The following is a 13,836-nucleotide window of genomic DNA, read 5'->3' on the forward strand; positions in this document are numbered from 1 at the left end:
GCGCGTGGGCGGGCGGGCGGACGCAGAAGCTGGCTGGATGGCGACTTTGTTGACTGGCGAGAACTGCTCACGCACAGGTGGGAGACATAGAGAGAGAGAGGATGCAGAGTGGTTCGCCATCCACACCCGATAGTAACCAGACCCAGAATAAGAAATCCAAACAAACCCACCAACCGCCATCTTTCCTGCATCCCATCCCCATCCCCATCCCCATTTCTCTTCCTCTTCCTCTATCTCTTTTCTTTATCCATGTAGATACGCACTGAGGTACGTAGGCCAGCCAGCCTGCCACCCTGCCACCCTGCCCGCCACGCACACACGCACGCACGCGTGGCCGAGCAAGGCAGGACGGCACGACGGCACCGTTGTCCTTTCTTCGGGGGAGAATTGCGTGCCAGCCCGGAACAACCAAGAGAGGGAATGTTGAAAGTGGAAAGTTTCCAACGCTTTGGCGTCACGCTGTCGTGCCGTGAGGTCAAACCAGACGTCACTATTGTGTGGGGCGTGCAGTGTAAAGATTGAGGTCAGTCTGACGGACGCGCCTTGACCGGACCCGACTCGACTCAACTCAACTCAACTCAACTCACGCCTCGCCTCGCCATGCTACCATACCACGCACGGCGAGGCACTGCCAGGAAAGGCCGACAAAGGCGCAGTGTAGAGCAGTACACACAGGCCTCAGTTCATCCCAGCTCAATTTCCCCCCTCACCCCTTAGTCACCTAGTTGTCTACTTCCATCGGAGAAGAAGCGGGAAGGTAGAAAGCGACACGTGGAGAGCTAGACTACACTCCCTCTCCCCTTTTTTGTTGCGAGCAACTACCGTCTAGGAGATTGCCCCGCCCTCGCTACTTTGTGGCGCGGGCGCAACATTGCGCAATCAAGACCGCTCTCTCTCCCTCTCTCTCTCTCTTTTTTTTTTCTTTCTCTCTCTCTCTCTCTCTCTCTCTCTCTTCAAACGCACGCACCGTCAACGCACGCAATTGGTTACATATACCCCCCACACACCCCTAGATTATCTTCACTGCCCTAACCGCCATTTATCACCTCCGGCAAAAGATATTCTCCATGTCAGGATTATAGAGATTCAAGGCGAACCAGCAGGGAGGGGGCCTGTAGAGACGTAGGGAGATTCCTACGAGGACTTGGGGGGGGAGGGATGACGGACGTGAGCGCGCTGCCTGCCTGCCTTTTTTGCGCAACGGAATCAGCGTAATCGTCATCGTCGTCGTCGTCGTCGTTTTAGTGTGTCATTCAGCCGTGCCGTTAGCCGGCTAATCAACTCTAGTCTTGACAACTCTCCCGTCTGATCCCGTCTCCTCTGACGTGCTACGCTACGCTTCTCTGTGCTACTGTATACTTCTTGAGACGACAAGTGTACTGTGATAGACACCGTAGTGCTGTGGTGTTTTGTTGAACAAAAGGGAGAATGGAGGGAGATGAAGCGATGCGATGGATATGGTAGAGTCTAGGTCTGTCTGGGTAGGTAGGCCATGGGTGTAAGACATGGCCGTGAATAGTCGCGCAGCGCTCAGCGTATCTGCCTACCTACCTCTGGGAGGAGAAGATGGATGGAATGGGATGGGATGGATAAGCAAGCAAGCAAGCAAGCACTGGAAGGACTGCTGCGGGCGGACGGGCGGACGGACTAGAACGACCTGAAGTACTTGCGTATGTAATGCATATACACGTGGTGGCAGTATAATTCATTTGTACTGTACCGTACATACAAACAGCAGCTGTGCAGTGTAAACTTCGCAATCAGCTCGACATTACCATCAGTCTGTCTCATAGTTGGGTCGTTGTCGTCGTGATACTACATACAAACTGCACACTGTACACTATAAAATACTGCTACTGGGAACGACAGGCATTGGTTGGTTGGTCGGCTGGCTGGCAACAGGAGGGGAGGAAGTGATTGGACGGACGGACGGACGGCAGGTGAGTGTGGAGTGTGGAGTGTGGAGGGTGGCATCAGGGGACTGACTGGGGGGGCCGCAGCGGCAGATCTGCAACCGCCACAACGACGCCAATCGACAGCGATAAAACGACGACGTCGTCCCTCCTCGCTGCTCCCTACCTACCCACACGCCCTCTCTCTTCAAATATCGCGGACCACGCGCGCCGTAGCCCAGACATACGGGTAATTGCGCTGATACCAATTGACACTGCCCAACAACGCATCAGTCACTGCTCTCACATCTCACGCACGCGCTCCTCGTCTCCAAATAGACAGATAAACACTTACAAGCTCCTCCTCCCCGCGATGCGCGGATGCGTCGCCCACGATCCGCCCAGCACGACGTTGTGCTTGCCGTCGAAGAAGTCGGCCGTGTAGCCCGGGTACGCGGCGCTGGCCGCGAAGCCCGCGTGCGCCGCCAGCGCCGTGCTGGTCCACTCCCACGCCCCGCCCATGTCGCCCTGGCCCGCGAGGCGGTGGCCGCGCGCCGTCACGGCCGTCGGGTGCCAGTGCTTGAAGCCGATGTTGATGCCGTCCGTGTCGTCGTCGTGGTCGTCGCCGTGGCTCAGGTCGGCGAAGAGGGCGCGGCGCTGCTCGTCGAGGTCGACGTTGGGCTCGGGGGCCAGCGACGCCGGCGCGTGGGCGTCTCCATTGCTATTGCTATCGCCATTGCTGCAGGAGACGCCGTTGGTGTGGTTCCCGTTGCGGTGGGATGGCGGGGACTCGGCGACGCCGTCGTTGACCAGGTGGCCGTTGACGGCGGGGATGGTGCACTGGACGGCGTCCTTGAGGGCGGCGCTCTTCTTGACGCGCTCGACGTAGGCGTAGATGCTGCGGGCCTCGTCGGCCGTGGGGATGCGGCCGTCCATCCAGCGCGCGCAGCCGGCCAGCTCGTCATACGACGCCAGCACCGGCCAGTCGAGGGCGTGGGCGAGCGGGACGGGCCCAAACACGGTGCGGACGGTGATGCCTTCGTAGTCGGTTAAGGCGCCATTGTTGGGCGCGCGGGGAGAAGAGGTGGACCTGGAGGCTCCCCTGGCCCACGAGGCGGGTATCTGGGTTGATGCCGTCTGGTCGAGGTACTTGGCGTAGTCGGCCACGGTGATGGCGCGAGCTTTGGCTTCAAAGGCGCCAACGACGATCCGGCGGCGCGGCTTCTCATTGTCCCAGCCAAAGAAGCGGCGCGGGCCGGACTCGTTCTCCGGATCGTCAAGGCCCTCGTCGAGCGTCGCCGCGGGGATCTTGAACCACTGGTTCTCCACGCCGACAGCCCTGCTTCGCGCCTCACGGGCCAGCGCCTCGAAGTCTGGGGCCACGACGCCCGGCGGAGGCCGCGTCCGCGGTTGGTCACTTTGGACAAGCATGTACAGCAACGTTTCCAAATGCATCATTTCGTGCTCGTACCCCAGCCATAGGCTACGCGCAACCCGCGCGTCGGATTGCGCCATCCCGCGCCCGTACAGCCCCGCGACCCGCCCCCGAACTCTGCTTTGGTACCTCAAAATCTGCTCCACCGGCGGATACGCCTCGGGAATCTCACTGTGCGCGTGGCAGAGCTCCGGGTTGTCCACGTCCGGGTCTATGCCCCTCTCAAAGATGCTAGCGAACTGCGCCGCCGGCTCCGTCGCCGCCTCCCGCGTCGACCGCGTCAGGTGCATGTCGAGAAACGTCGGAATGTGCCCGAGGTAGAAGATGCACGCGTTGCGCAGCTTGATTGGCTTCTCCAGCAGCCCTTCTTGCGGGAGCATATTCAGCCCAACCGCGTCCCACGCGGCCCACAGCTGCTTCCAATCGGACAGCGTCGGCGCGGGCTCGGCCGCGTAGTCTTTCGGATGCAGGGAGTAGAAGACTTGGGGCTTGGACACAAGGTAGAGACCTAGAAAGATTCATCATCAGTCATTCAGACATCGCAATTCCCAGGTATAGATTACGACCACTTAAGGAGAGAGAGAGTGTGTGTGTGTGCGTGTGCGTGTGTGCGGAAGCAACAAAAGCAAAACAAAACGAGACAAAAAATGGCAACTAGGACGCCCGGCCGAGGGAGTAAATACCATAGTCTCCTTTTTGGTTCATCCACCGAGCGCCCTGCGCAAGGTTTGCGTCGTCGAACAGTCGCCGAATGTCGCCAGGACTGAACTTGTAACTCTCCTCAATGCGTACTTTTTCGCCCGCCTTGATCAGAACGTCGTCCACCACTACATCCTTGAGCGGAACCACAAATGCTTGATGACGACCATTCAAAGAATCAAACTCGCCAACAACCTTCCACTCGCCCGGCTTGAAAGCCTGCGTGCCGAGGAGCCTGTTGGCATGCTCGAGCCCATTTAGGTAAAATTGGTGCGTGACGCCCTCGCTGTCGTTGTAAGCGCGGTGCACCTTCTTGGGCTCGAGGCAGCTGTCGATTCCGATGAGTAACGTGTCGCCCTCCTGCAGCGAGCCAGCGACTGAGCGGAGAAAGCCGGGACACTCCTCTCTCTTGAAATTGCCAATGCTGGATCCCATCCAGAGCACAGTCTTTGGCCTCGACGCGATTTCGGGCCTCTTTAGCCACTCCAAGCCGTCGTCGTACGTCGCATGGAGCCCAAAGCACTTGACGTGCTTGAAAGACTGGCTCGGCACTTCGGCCAGGGTGCGCTGCAGCTCAGCCACGTCGAGATCCAGGGCATAGTAGTCGACATCTTTTCCTTGCCTCTCGAGCGCCTGAAGAATGATGTTGACCTTGCGGAGGTTGCTTCACGCCGTCAGCAATTGCCCAGAAAGCGTGCATGTCATCGTACCCGCTTCCCAACTCAAGGAGAATTGATCCAGGCTGGATCCTGTCAGCAATGCGCTCGGCGTACGTCTCGAGGACCTCGATTTCGGCATTGGTGAGATAGTAATCCTTCAGGTACGTGATCTTTTCAAACAACCTCAGGCCAACCTCGTCGTAGAGAAGAATCGTGGACAGTGTCTTTTCGGTCCCTTCCTTTGCGTGGAGCCCTTTCAAGGCGTCGTCCAAGAGGCAGTTGCCATTGGCGTCCCCACGGATGTTGATAATGTTGGATGAACCATTCTTCTGGGGCGAGTCCGCGCGAGCGTCCCCATTGCGAGTCCCACCGCCAGAGCCGTTCTCGAGAAGAATGTCTTGCGCCATTGCGAAATAGTAAACGTCTATTGCGACTATGGCCGTTTGGAGGGTGAGATGTCAAGAGGGAGGAGGTCACGTCACTTGGGGGGGAGGTGACTTGGGGGAAACAGAGACAAGACCGGCCTGAAATCAAGACGTCAGTTCGACATGCTCATTGGCGAATCACACGCTATTTCGGAGGGCTTACATGGCACAGCTCCGGGACCCGCCATCGTAACCCTGTCAGGCCGTTCGTTTGGGCGCGGTCGTTCCGCGTGAACCTCGTCACCCCTGCGCTTGGTGGTTCCGTCTCCTGCAGGCACCGCTTGGTCATCGTGATCCAGGGTCGCCAGGTCGACGAGAGACGTCGTTTGGCCATTTGTCAGCGCGGATGCTGTCAAGCAATCAGGGCATAGAGAGCCTTGGGCTCGAGCTCTCCATCGGTGCGTACAAAGGCGCCGAGTACGACCACATACAAATCCGGTCCTGCCCTGGAGTGCTAGCTCATTCCGTCGATTCGGCTAGGGCAGAAAAATGCGCCAGCCAAGGTCCCGCGTCCCAGAAGTCGGGCGTAAACTCTAAAAGGCTTGGAGGCGTGGGAAGTCTCTCATCAGGCAAATTGTAGTCCCACGGCAACTACCTCTCGACGGGTTGCAGCGGGAGAGAGGACACTCTCAACAGCGGGGTAGCGGGGTCGTGTTGCCGCATCCTGACGACATCCATTCCTGTTGATCTGACAAATGCAAATGACTGTCGAGAGGAAACGCCGAGATTCAAGACGTTTCCGAGCCGCGGGGGGGTTCCGTCAAAGCATCTGACGATTACATCGCCATCATGTACAGGGGTCCAGGTCGGTGGAGCCTTGGGCGTTGTTTTCGTCAGAGAGGTCAGAGTGTCGTCGATCATGTGACTTGCAGGTCCCTTTTCTTGTCCCGCCGACGGGAAAGAGCCTCATGACGATGAACCGGGGAACAGGTACAAGATAGTCGGCTCGGAGACTTCACAGATCGATTGCGGGAGGAATGGCGCAAGGCGGGAGTTGAGGTTGGTGGTCAAGAGATAAGAGACGCACGAGCCAGCATCCTCGCCACGTGATCTGCAACTTTATTACGACCTCACGGCTCCTCGACGCCTTATAATGTTCAAATCCTACGGTCTGAGCAAGCTCGGTGCTCCGTTGTGGTCATGGGAAACTCACGGCGCCAGGAGCAACATGCTCATCGTTGGAAAGCGTCTCCCAAATGCAAAGACGGGATGAGAATGGATATAGGATTTGGAAAAAAAGTCAACTCAAACCAAATCTATACTCCTGCCAACCAACAACCATAAGTACAAGAATCCCGCCCTAAAACGATCCAAGTAGAAGATTCACAAAAAGCCATTACACTACCAGCATGCACTACTGTAGCTGCAGGGCGCTCTCTCCATGACGTCCATCAACACAGAAATTACTTCACCGTCCGTTTCCAGTCCATTTGCGAGTGTGGACTAGAGGTATTCTGAGTGACATACTACCGGCAACCACTCGCCCGGCTAAAAGAGTCGTCCATCCGATGTCCACCCAATCAAGGGAGGCAGTCGTGCTACCACTGTCCCGCTGCCTCTGCAGACATGTAGCCACTCGTGTAAACGCCTTTTCCCAAAAGGTGAGCATAAAAGGTCATCCAGCCCCGACAGCGCTCGTGGAGCGCAAAAATAGCGAAGCGAACAGAAAAGCAAAATTGCGGAGAGTATCAAAGTCTATATGTCCTTGTCGCGCGGACGCTCTCTGTCGCGCCCGCGATCCGATGTCGTTTTCTCGTCGCTGCTGCTGATTTCGGCGCCGGTCGACTTGGCCTTGGTGTCCTTTTTCTTTTCGTCTTCGGCCCAGCTCATGCTAGCGGTGCCGTCCCCAAATGAGGAGGATGATGTGTCGTCGTCGCTCGTCTTGTCGTCCTTCTTGTCGCCCTTCTTGTTGTCCTTGGTGTCGTCTTTGTCATCGCCCTTGGTGTCGTCCTTGGTGTCGTCCTTGGTGTCGTCCTTTTCTTTCGATTCACTTTCTTCCTCCTTCTCTTCTCTCTCCTTTGATTCCTCCTCCGTGTCAGGACCTGCAGTCTTCTTCGCGCTTCCATCCTTCTTCTCCTCATCCTTAGGCTTGTCCTCATTCGTTCCCTCTTCCTTGCCCTTTTCCTTCTTCTTATCCGTCTTTTCCCCCTCATCTGGCGGTGGTAACACCTCACCCATATAGCTCTTGCGTCCCTTCTCAGGCGGCTTCTTCTCCTGTGCCTTTGGCACTCCACCACCCTTCTTCTTATCGTCGCCCAACTCTTCGGCCTCTATCGCATCCTTCTCGCTCTTCGCCATTCCCTTCTCCCGCTCCCACACCTCTTCGCCTTCGTCTCCAAAGCAGAAAAGATCACGTGCGCTGCCTCCTTCTACTTTGCGCCTCTTGCCTTCTGGCGGTGGACCGCAGCCTCCGATGGCCTCGCGGAATTTGCGCGTCACCTCTTCAGCCACGGTACGCGCATCCTCAATCAAAACGTCCGTTCCGTTGTGCAGAAGCAAGGGCAACGCGTTGAGCTCGGGAGGGTCGCCGTCAAAGGGTAGGACCTGGTGCAAGGGCATGCCCCTGGATGCTAGACTGAGCTCGTCATGCAGCGGCGGTTTGTGTGCGTCCGTGTCGCCTGTCAGGAAGGGGGAAGCATTGCTGCTTTTGCGTTTGGTCTTTGGGGAAGAATCGTCGCCCGCGGCGTCGTCATCATCATCATGGCTGTCGGGCGAGGGAAGACTGCCTTCAGGAGGCTGGTAGAGCTCATTGTGCACCGTAACCAAGGCATGGGTAGCTGGATCGATGCCAGGGTAGTGCAAAAAGTAGTTGCGCGCGCGCATCAGCTCGAGAAAGTATTCCATCCAGCTTGGCTGGCTTTCGTGGACGGTTCGAGGTCGGGGTGTCGGATCTTTTTGTAGCTCAAAGGCTGCGAGGCGGTTGGCCAGGAAAGAATGGATCTCGCTCCACTTGTCGCCAAAATAAAGCGCCGCATTGGAGTTGGGAGCCACCCAGGTAAATGGCGTTGGCTCGTCCATGTATTCCTGCACCTGGTATTTTTCGTTCCGCATCGATGACACGAGAGGCGGTTCAAATGCCGTCGTCCCATTCAGGTGGAACTGCGGGACCTCCAAGCTGATGCCAAGGAAGTGACCTTTGTCGTGTCCCGCATAGGGCGAGTACTTGTACTCGAGGAGATGGAACATCAAGTACTGGTAGTATAAGGGAGACAATTCCGTATTCGCGTTGAGAAGCATGACGTGCGCGTCAGCTGGGTCTGTGGGATAAAAAGATTCCAAAAATCGTATCGATACTTCTTCCTCGGACAGCCTCTTTCTCGGGATTCGGTGCTTGAGGATAATCTGGTTTACGTGAGGTCGAAGCGCACTGGGCATGGGGTTCGGCGGCCACACGACGCGCTCCAAGAATCGCAGCGTTGGGGGGTCGATGTCGGCGGGGAGGTCGATCAGGATCCTTGGCGGTACCAAGCCCGCATAGTCTGCCGCCGTGATTGATTTGACGAGTCTGACCAGGGATCCGGACGATTTTGGCGGAGCGTGGATGAGAATGTCGACGGTTGGTCGGTGCCACGACTTGAGCGAGCCTGTGTCAAGTCGCGTCAACCACTCCAAAGTGTCGGCTCTATTCCTTGGGATTTCGATGATTGGGACGTTGTGCTCTCTAGTCTTTTGGGCCATGCCCTTGACAAAGGGAAGATCTTCGCGTTGCGGGTCGTCTGTGATGACGACTTGGGGGTGCATGAAGTTGTGGATGTGGCCCATGGCTGCTTTGACAGCAGCCTCTGCTCGTCTGTCCGAACTGAAAAGAACATAGTCTGGGCGCGCGTCGTGCCAGATGACGGCGCATCCCTCCTTGTCGATGCCGTTGACTTCGAGGATGTCGCCGAGCGGAACGTCGTTGCGACCCATGACGGCAAAGTGAACAAAGTTGCGGTTCCACTTGGCCATTTCGCAGGCCATGGGCAACAGCGCCGACACGCTCTGCAGATTTGACGCGGCGAATAGCGCGTTTCTATTCTTCTCGCGGAGGCCATTGGTGGAGGTGATTTTGTGGAGCGAGTCGGCGAGGTCGAAGAACTTTATTTTTCCGCCATAGAAATGGTTTGCTTGAACATTGTCATCGGTATCGGGGTCTCGCGGGGGAGGGCCTTCAGGCGGACTGGCGCGGGTCGGTCTGAAGGAGCTGGCCCACGAACTGCCGCCGCGAGGCACTGGCGCATCGTCATCGGACGAGGACGAAGCTAGCGCGCGCAAAAGAAAGAGCAGAGACACGGCAGCCAGCACGATGATTGTTCTTCGTCGGCGGTAGTGTATTGGAATGTGGCGAGCCCACGGACGCTTGGAGCCCGGCTTGTGATCGTCGTCCTTCTTCCCCAGCTCTTCATCGGTCGAAAAGAGGCGAGACGACATGGCGCAGGGCGAGGGCTGCAACCTGTATTCACCAGCAACCTATCATGTAAGCCGAGAGCGGGCGGACCGAGCTTTAGTGGACGCAAGTGGTGACCATGGTCTGTCTGAGCGAGTGGAGCGGGTCAACGTGGCCAGAAGCCGAGCGAAGACGGTTTTCGCGAGGCGAGACGTTCGAGGGAGCAGGGCAGCCAGGGAGCGGATGAGAAGCGCAGAGCGATGGAGAATCGGCTCGGCCAGGTGAGGTGTTTGGAAGCTCTGCCTGAGCTGAGCTCCAGAGGGGCACCGAAGCCAGGGCTGGGCGACGCACGCTCTCGGGAGCTCGGCGATGTGCTACCAGGATGTCGAGGGCTGTTGTTTCAACACCGCGCACATCATGTCTCAGCCTTCTGCACGCCAGACGACGAATCTTGATAACGCCCTTTGTTCGCTGCGGTTGCAAACAACGTCCTCCTCAGACCCCGTAACTCCATCATTCGACATCTTTCCCATCACATTCACTTCAACCGACTCCATTCTGCGGGACGGGAGAGCATCAACAATGTGGAGAGCGGGACTCCACTGACAACACAGCCGGCGCGCTAGTCCTTTTTGGACCGTCACCGTGAATTCGACACCTCCAATCCTCAATCAGCATTCGGTCAATCATCATCACCCATTTGGATCCCGCTCTCTATCACAGACCACCGTCGGTACGACCCGTCCGTGTGCCGCCCGGGAGCAGCCCAACCAGGTACATAGTCTGTACAGAGACTGGGCATCGCAGCTGAAGAGCCCATTCCACGTCACCATGCCACGTTGCCAGTAATGGTTCTGTATACCAAGAAGCTGAAAGCTCCAGTCGACCACGGTATCTCTGTGGTGAAACCAAGTCGTGAACCAACAGGACGTCTACCTCTTCTTCTGCAACCCCAATGCTCTACAAAAGCCCTCGAGATTTGAGAAAGCGCCAGTACGCCAAATGCCTGCAATCATCCTTCCCACAGCCGCTCATGAGGCAAGACTTTTGCTACTGCCCCTCGTGCCCCTCGTGAAAACAAAGCTCTTCCATCATATCAACATCTCTCTACGGCCTCCACGGCCCGCCAGCCTGTCCTAGGCTAGCCTCGACCACCTTTTCCCTGCAGTCTCCCACCTTCTGGGCCTCAAACAAGATGGCCTTTTGAATTTCTTGGAACAGCTGCGCCAGCTCCCTGAGCCTGGTCTCCCTCGCACTGACTCCGTCGACATTGCCTCGCGCCATCGACTCCTGCAGCTGCTGCATCGTCGTTGATTCCACCGTCCTCAGGTGCTGCTCGATTTCCATGAGCAGCCGCGCCTGCGTCTCCAGCGTCTTGTCCAGGTCCTTTGCTTGTGCGGTGAAATAGGCCACGAGGTCCGTGTTGCCATCGTCGTCGTCGGATAAGGCGTCGCTCTTGGCCTTGGTCGGTTGCTGTACCGGGTTCCACATCGACCCAGAGTAGTGGTACTGCGCGGGAAGTTTGAGGTTCTCAATCACGCGGAAGGCTATGCGCGCATTCTCGGCGTCCGTCTTGAAAGTCTCCTTGAGCGACGCGATTGCTTGGCTGTCGTTGTCCAATGCCGCTTCGACAGCCTCGACCTTGGTGTTGACGAATTCCACGTCACTAGGCAAGTATGAGAGGCTCTCCTTGATCCGTCCGTCGATGAATGCTGCGCACTTGTCGTGCGCCTGGATCTGATCCTGGATGAATTGGTCGTACTTTTCGATTTCCTTTTGGAGGTCGTCGTGGAGATCGGAGAAACGCGTCGAACCGCGGATATTGCTGAGATCTATGCGAACACCGGGCACCGTTTGCTGGTTCGTAGAGGCACCTCCGAGCAGGCCGCCGCTAAAACCTGTCGTGGATGAATTCGCTCCAGCAGCTCCGGCACCGAAAAGACCACCGGGAAGGCCTGTCGTGGATTGGTTTGTAGGAGCAGATTGGCCGCCGAGACCCCCGAACAAGCCACCGCCGGTCTGATTTGTGCCACCACCGCCGGCTCCAAACAGTCCCTGTGGTTGATTGTTCATGGCACCGCCGAAAGCGCTCTGCTGTGGTTGGGAGGTGTTGTTGGTGGAGGAGCCGAAGAGAGAGGGTTTGTTTTGGGTTGCGCTGCTGCCGCTGTAGAATATATTAACGAGGATTCCCTTTTGTCATCATGCAGGGGCTCAACGTACAACAAAGAAGGCGCCGAAGGTTGGCTTGCTTGCGCATTGCCAAACAGCCCCCCGCCTTGCTGTTGTTGTGGCTGCGACGAGGTGGTTGTACCGCCTCCGAACAGTCCACCACCAGGAGCACTCGTAGCCGTACTCGACCCGAAAAGCCCGCCACCCGTCGTCGTTGCTGCTTGTCCTCCGCCAAAGAGACCTCCCCCGGGAGCACTGGTAGCCGTGTTTGACCCAAAGAGACTGCTCCCAGATGTGTTTGTCTGCGCGGGCTTGTTTTGTCCAAACAGGCCCCCGCCAGAAGTGTTTGCTCCAGAGCCGAAGAGCCCTCCGCCCTGCGCAGATGTTCCGCCAAGGCCTGTGCTCTGCGGCTGGCTAGTATTGTTGCCGCTGAAAAAGAGCCGTGTCAGCGGAATCCAACAGGTGAAGCAAGGGACTGCTCACAAGAGCCCTCCTCCAGTGTTTATGGTCAAGCCGCCGGACTTGCCAAGTCCGCCGAAGGACATGATTGCGGCGTGATAATTCGAGGAGGTGCGGAAAGTCGGAGAGGGATCGAGTGTGGCACAAATGGGACTGTTGGCGAGTGAGGCGTTGGCGAGGAGTGTCGAGGCAGAGGTTGGTGCGGTTGGTGAATGTTTTGGCGGTATGAGGTCGCGTCGCGAAAAGCAGAGCTCCAGTCCTAGCTCCGCTGCGCTAGCACCAACCAACCAACCACAACTCTACCTGCGCACCTCAGCTCTTCGTCACCACATTCGAATCTTGCCAAAAGCGACGTTGCACTCGTTCCTTGAATACTCTCGGCTTCTTGCATTGCTTCTGATATCTCCGAACGTTTCGCGACCATGGAGGAAGACGACGATTTCTACGGCGACGACTCGACCCCAGTCACGAAGAAGGATGAGGAGCCCACCAATGGTGAAGACGAGAACAAGGATGAAAAGATGGATGAATCGCTAGAAGAAGGAGAGGAAGAGGAAGACAGCGACGATTCGGTGCGTCAAGGGCCTGGATTGTCCCAAGTTGCGCTTCGCTGACCTTGCACCTCAGGACATTGAAATTATCACCGAAAGCAAAGATGCGCCAGCACCAGAGCTATCGTACGTCTTTGAGGCAACCCTTTGGGCCGGCTGGTAGCTGACGAGACGCAGAAGAGGAGCCAGTTTCAACCAGCCGTTCAACAAATCCGAGCCGACGCGCACCGCATCCGCCGACCCTTCCAAAGCACAAGGCAGCGCTCACGCAGCGCCGAGCAGCGGCGCCAACAAGAGCAGCGCCCCCGGCGCACCGCAAAAGCCCGGGTCGGCCTACCCAGAAGTACGCACCTCGACCATGGACGTGGACGGCAACCCAGTGTACGAGCCCATCGGCAAGCCCATCACTGAGGTCGACATTGACGCCGACCTGCAAGAGAACGACAAGCCGTGGCGGCTGCCGGGCGCCGACCAGTCCGACTATTTCAACTACGGCTTCGACGAGTTCACTTGGACGCTGTACTGCCTCAAGCAGCGCCGCACCGCTGACGACATCAAGTCGAGCAAGGGCGAGATGGGCGCGCAGATGGCGCAGTTTGAGATGCTGTTTGGCGGCATGCCGCCGGGGATGGCGGGCGCGCCGGCTGGCCCAGCAGGCAATGGGCCTCCCGTGGGTGCTCCCACCGGTCCGGCGGCCCAGCAAGGCGCCGCTGGCGGCCCGCAGGGTGGTGCCCAGAATGGCCCTGGAGCTGCCGCCGCCATGATGGGCATGCCCATGGACGACAATACGATGCAGATGCTGTCGACGTTCAGGGCCCAAGGCATCGACCCCAGCCAACTCAGCTTTGAGCAGATGATGCAGATGATGCAGGGCGGCGGCATGCCGCAAGGTCCTGCAGCAGGGCAGCAAGCAGGCTTCGGAGGGCAAGGAGCTCAGCAGGGGCAGTTCGGCGGCGGCTACCAGGGAGGATTCAGGGGAGGTCGTGGCGGCAGGAGGTGGTGATTGGGCAGAAGCCGGGAGCAGGAGGATGAAAACCCGTCATGGGATGGCGTTATCACTCAAGTCATGCCGGAGGCGTCGAGCACGCCCGTCATCGTGTTCTGGCACGGAGGAAGAAAAAACGGCTGAACAATGAATTCAATCAAGACTACCCTGTCCACTTTCGTGGCGCCCACAGACC

General features: G+C 57.7%; 4 protein-coding genes across 4 annotated transcripts; 1 reads left to right on the forward strand and 3 right to left on the reverse strand.

The window, feature by feature from the left end:
* Nucleotides 1–1,956: 1,956 nt before the first annotated feature.
* J3D65DRAFT_315696 (histidine-specific methyltransferase) lies at nt 1,957–5,306 on the reverse strand. The gene is made up of 5 exons (XM_066795307.1): nt 5,274–5,306; nt 4,737–5,209; nt 4,011–4,690; nt 2,248–3,835; nt 1,957–2,167 (listed from the first exon to the last, which is right to left on the reverse strand). The coding sequence occupies exons 2-5, from the start codon at nt 5,090–5,092 to the stop codon at nt 2,101–2,103; spliced, it is 2,691 nt and encodes an 896-aa protein (XP_066655798.1). The 5' UTR covers nt 5,093–5,209; nt 5,274–5,306; the 3' UTR covers nt 1,957–2,100.
* A 1,499-nt stretch (nt 5,307–6,805) lies between these two features.
* On the reverse strand, nt 6,806–9,520 carry J3D65DRAFT_602148 (uncharacterized protein; the record flags this gene model as incomplete). Its single annotated transcript, XM_066798097.1, has 1 exon — nt 6,806–9,520. The coding sequence occupies one exon, from the start codon at nt 9,518–9,520 to the stop codon at nt 6,806–6,808; it is 2,715 nt and encodes a 904-aa protein (XP_066655799.1).
* A 1,063-nt stretch (nt 9,521–10,583) lies between these two features.
* J3D65DRAFT_602149 (uncharacterized protein) lies at nt 10,584–12,190 on the reverse strand (the record flags this gene model as incomplete). The annotated part of the gene is made up of 3 exons (XM_066798098.1): nt 10,584–11,640; nt 11,697–12,074; nt 12,129–12,190. The coding sequence occupies 3 exons, from the start codon at nt 12,188–12,190 to the stop codon at nt 10,584–10,586; spliced, it is 1,497 nt and encodes a 498-aa protein (XP_066655800.1).
* A 194-nt stretch (nt 12,191–12,384) lies between these two features.
* J3D65DRAFT_621018 (Fip1 motif-domain-containing protein) lies at nt 12,385–13,832 on the forward strand. The gene is made up of 3 exons (XM_066799908.1): nt 12,385–12,676; nt 12,732–12,781; nt 12,833–13,832. Exons 1-3 carry the CDS (start codon nt 12,527–12,529, stop codon nt 13,656–13,658), a joined length of 1,026 nt encoding a protein of 341 aa, XP_066655801.1. The 5' UTR covers nt 12,385–12,526; the 3' UTR covers nt 13,659–13,832.
* Nucleotides 13,833–13,836: the final 4 nt, after the last annotated feature.

The sequence above is a fragment of the Phyllosticta citribraziliensis genome (assembly GCF_038025025.1).
Source record: "Phyllosticta citribraziliensis strain CPC 17464 chromosome Unknown J3D65scaffold_5, whole genome shotgun sequence".
Classification (NCBI taxonomy): Eukaryota; Fungi; Ascomycota; class Dothideomycetes; order Botryosphaeriales; family Phyllostictaceae; genus Phyllosticta; species Phyllosticta citribraziliensis.

Excerpts from the sequence above, each read along its gene's own strand:
- J3D65DRAFT_315696 (XM_066795307.1), bottom strand. The coding sequence starts at position 5,092 with ATGGCGCAAGACATTCTTCTCGAGAACGGCTCTGGCGGTGGGACTCGC. Across the intron at positions 4,691-4,736 it reads CTCCTTGAGTTGGGAAGCGG|CAACCTCCGCAAGGTCAACA; the intron begins GTACGATGACAT and ends GACGGCGTGAAG. Across the intron at positions 3,836-4,010 it reads GAACCAAAAAGGAGACTATG|GTCTCTACCTTGTGTCCAAG; the intron begins GTATTTACTCCC and ends GAATCTTTCTAG.
- J3D65DRAFT_621018 (XM_066799908.1), top strand. The coding sequence starts at position 12,527 with ATGGAGGAAGACGACGATTTCTACGGCGACGACTCGACCCCAGTCACG. Across the intron at positions 12,677-12,731 it reads AGGAAGACAGCGACGATTCG|GACATTGAAATTATCACCGA; the intron begins GTGCGTCAAGGG and ends CTTGCACCTCAG. Across the intron at positions 12,782-12,832 it reads GCGCCAGCACCAGAGCTATC|AAGAGGAGCCAGTTTCAACC; the intron begins GTACGTCTTTGA and ends GACGAGACGCAG.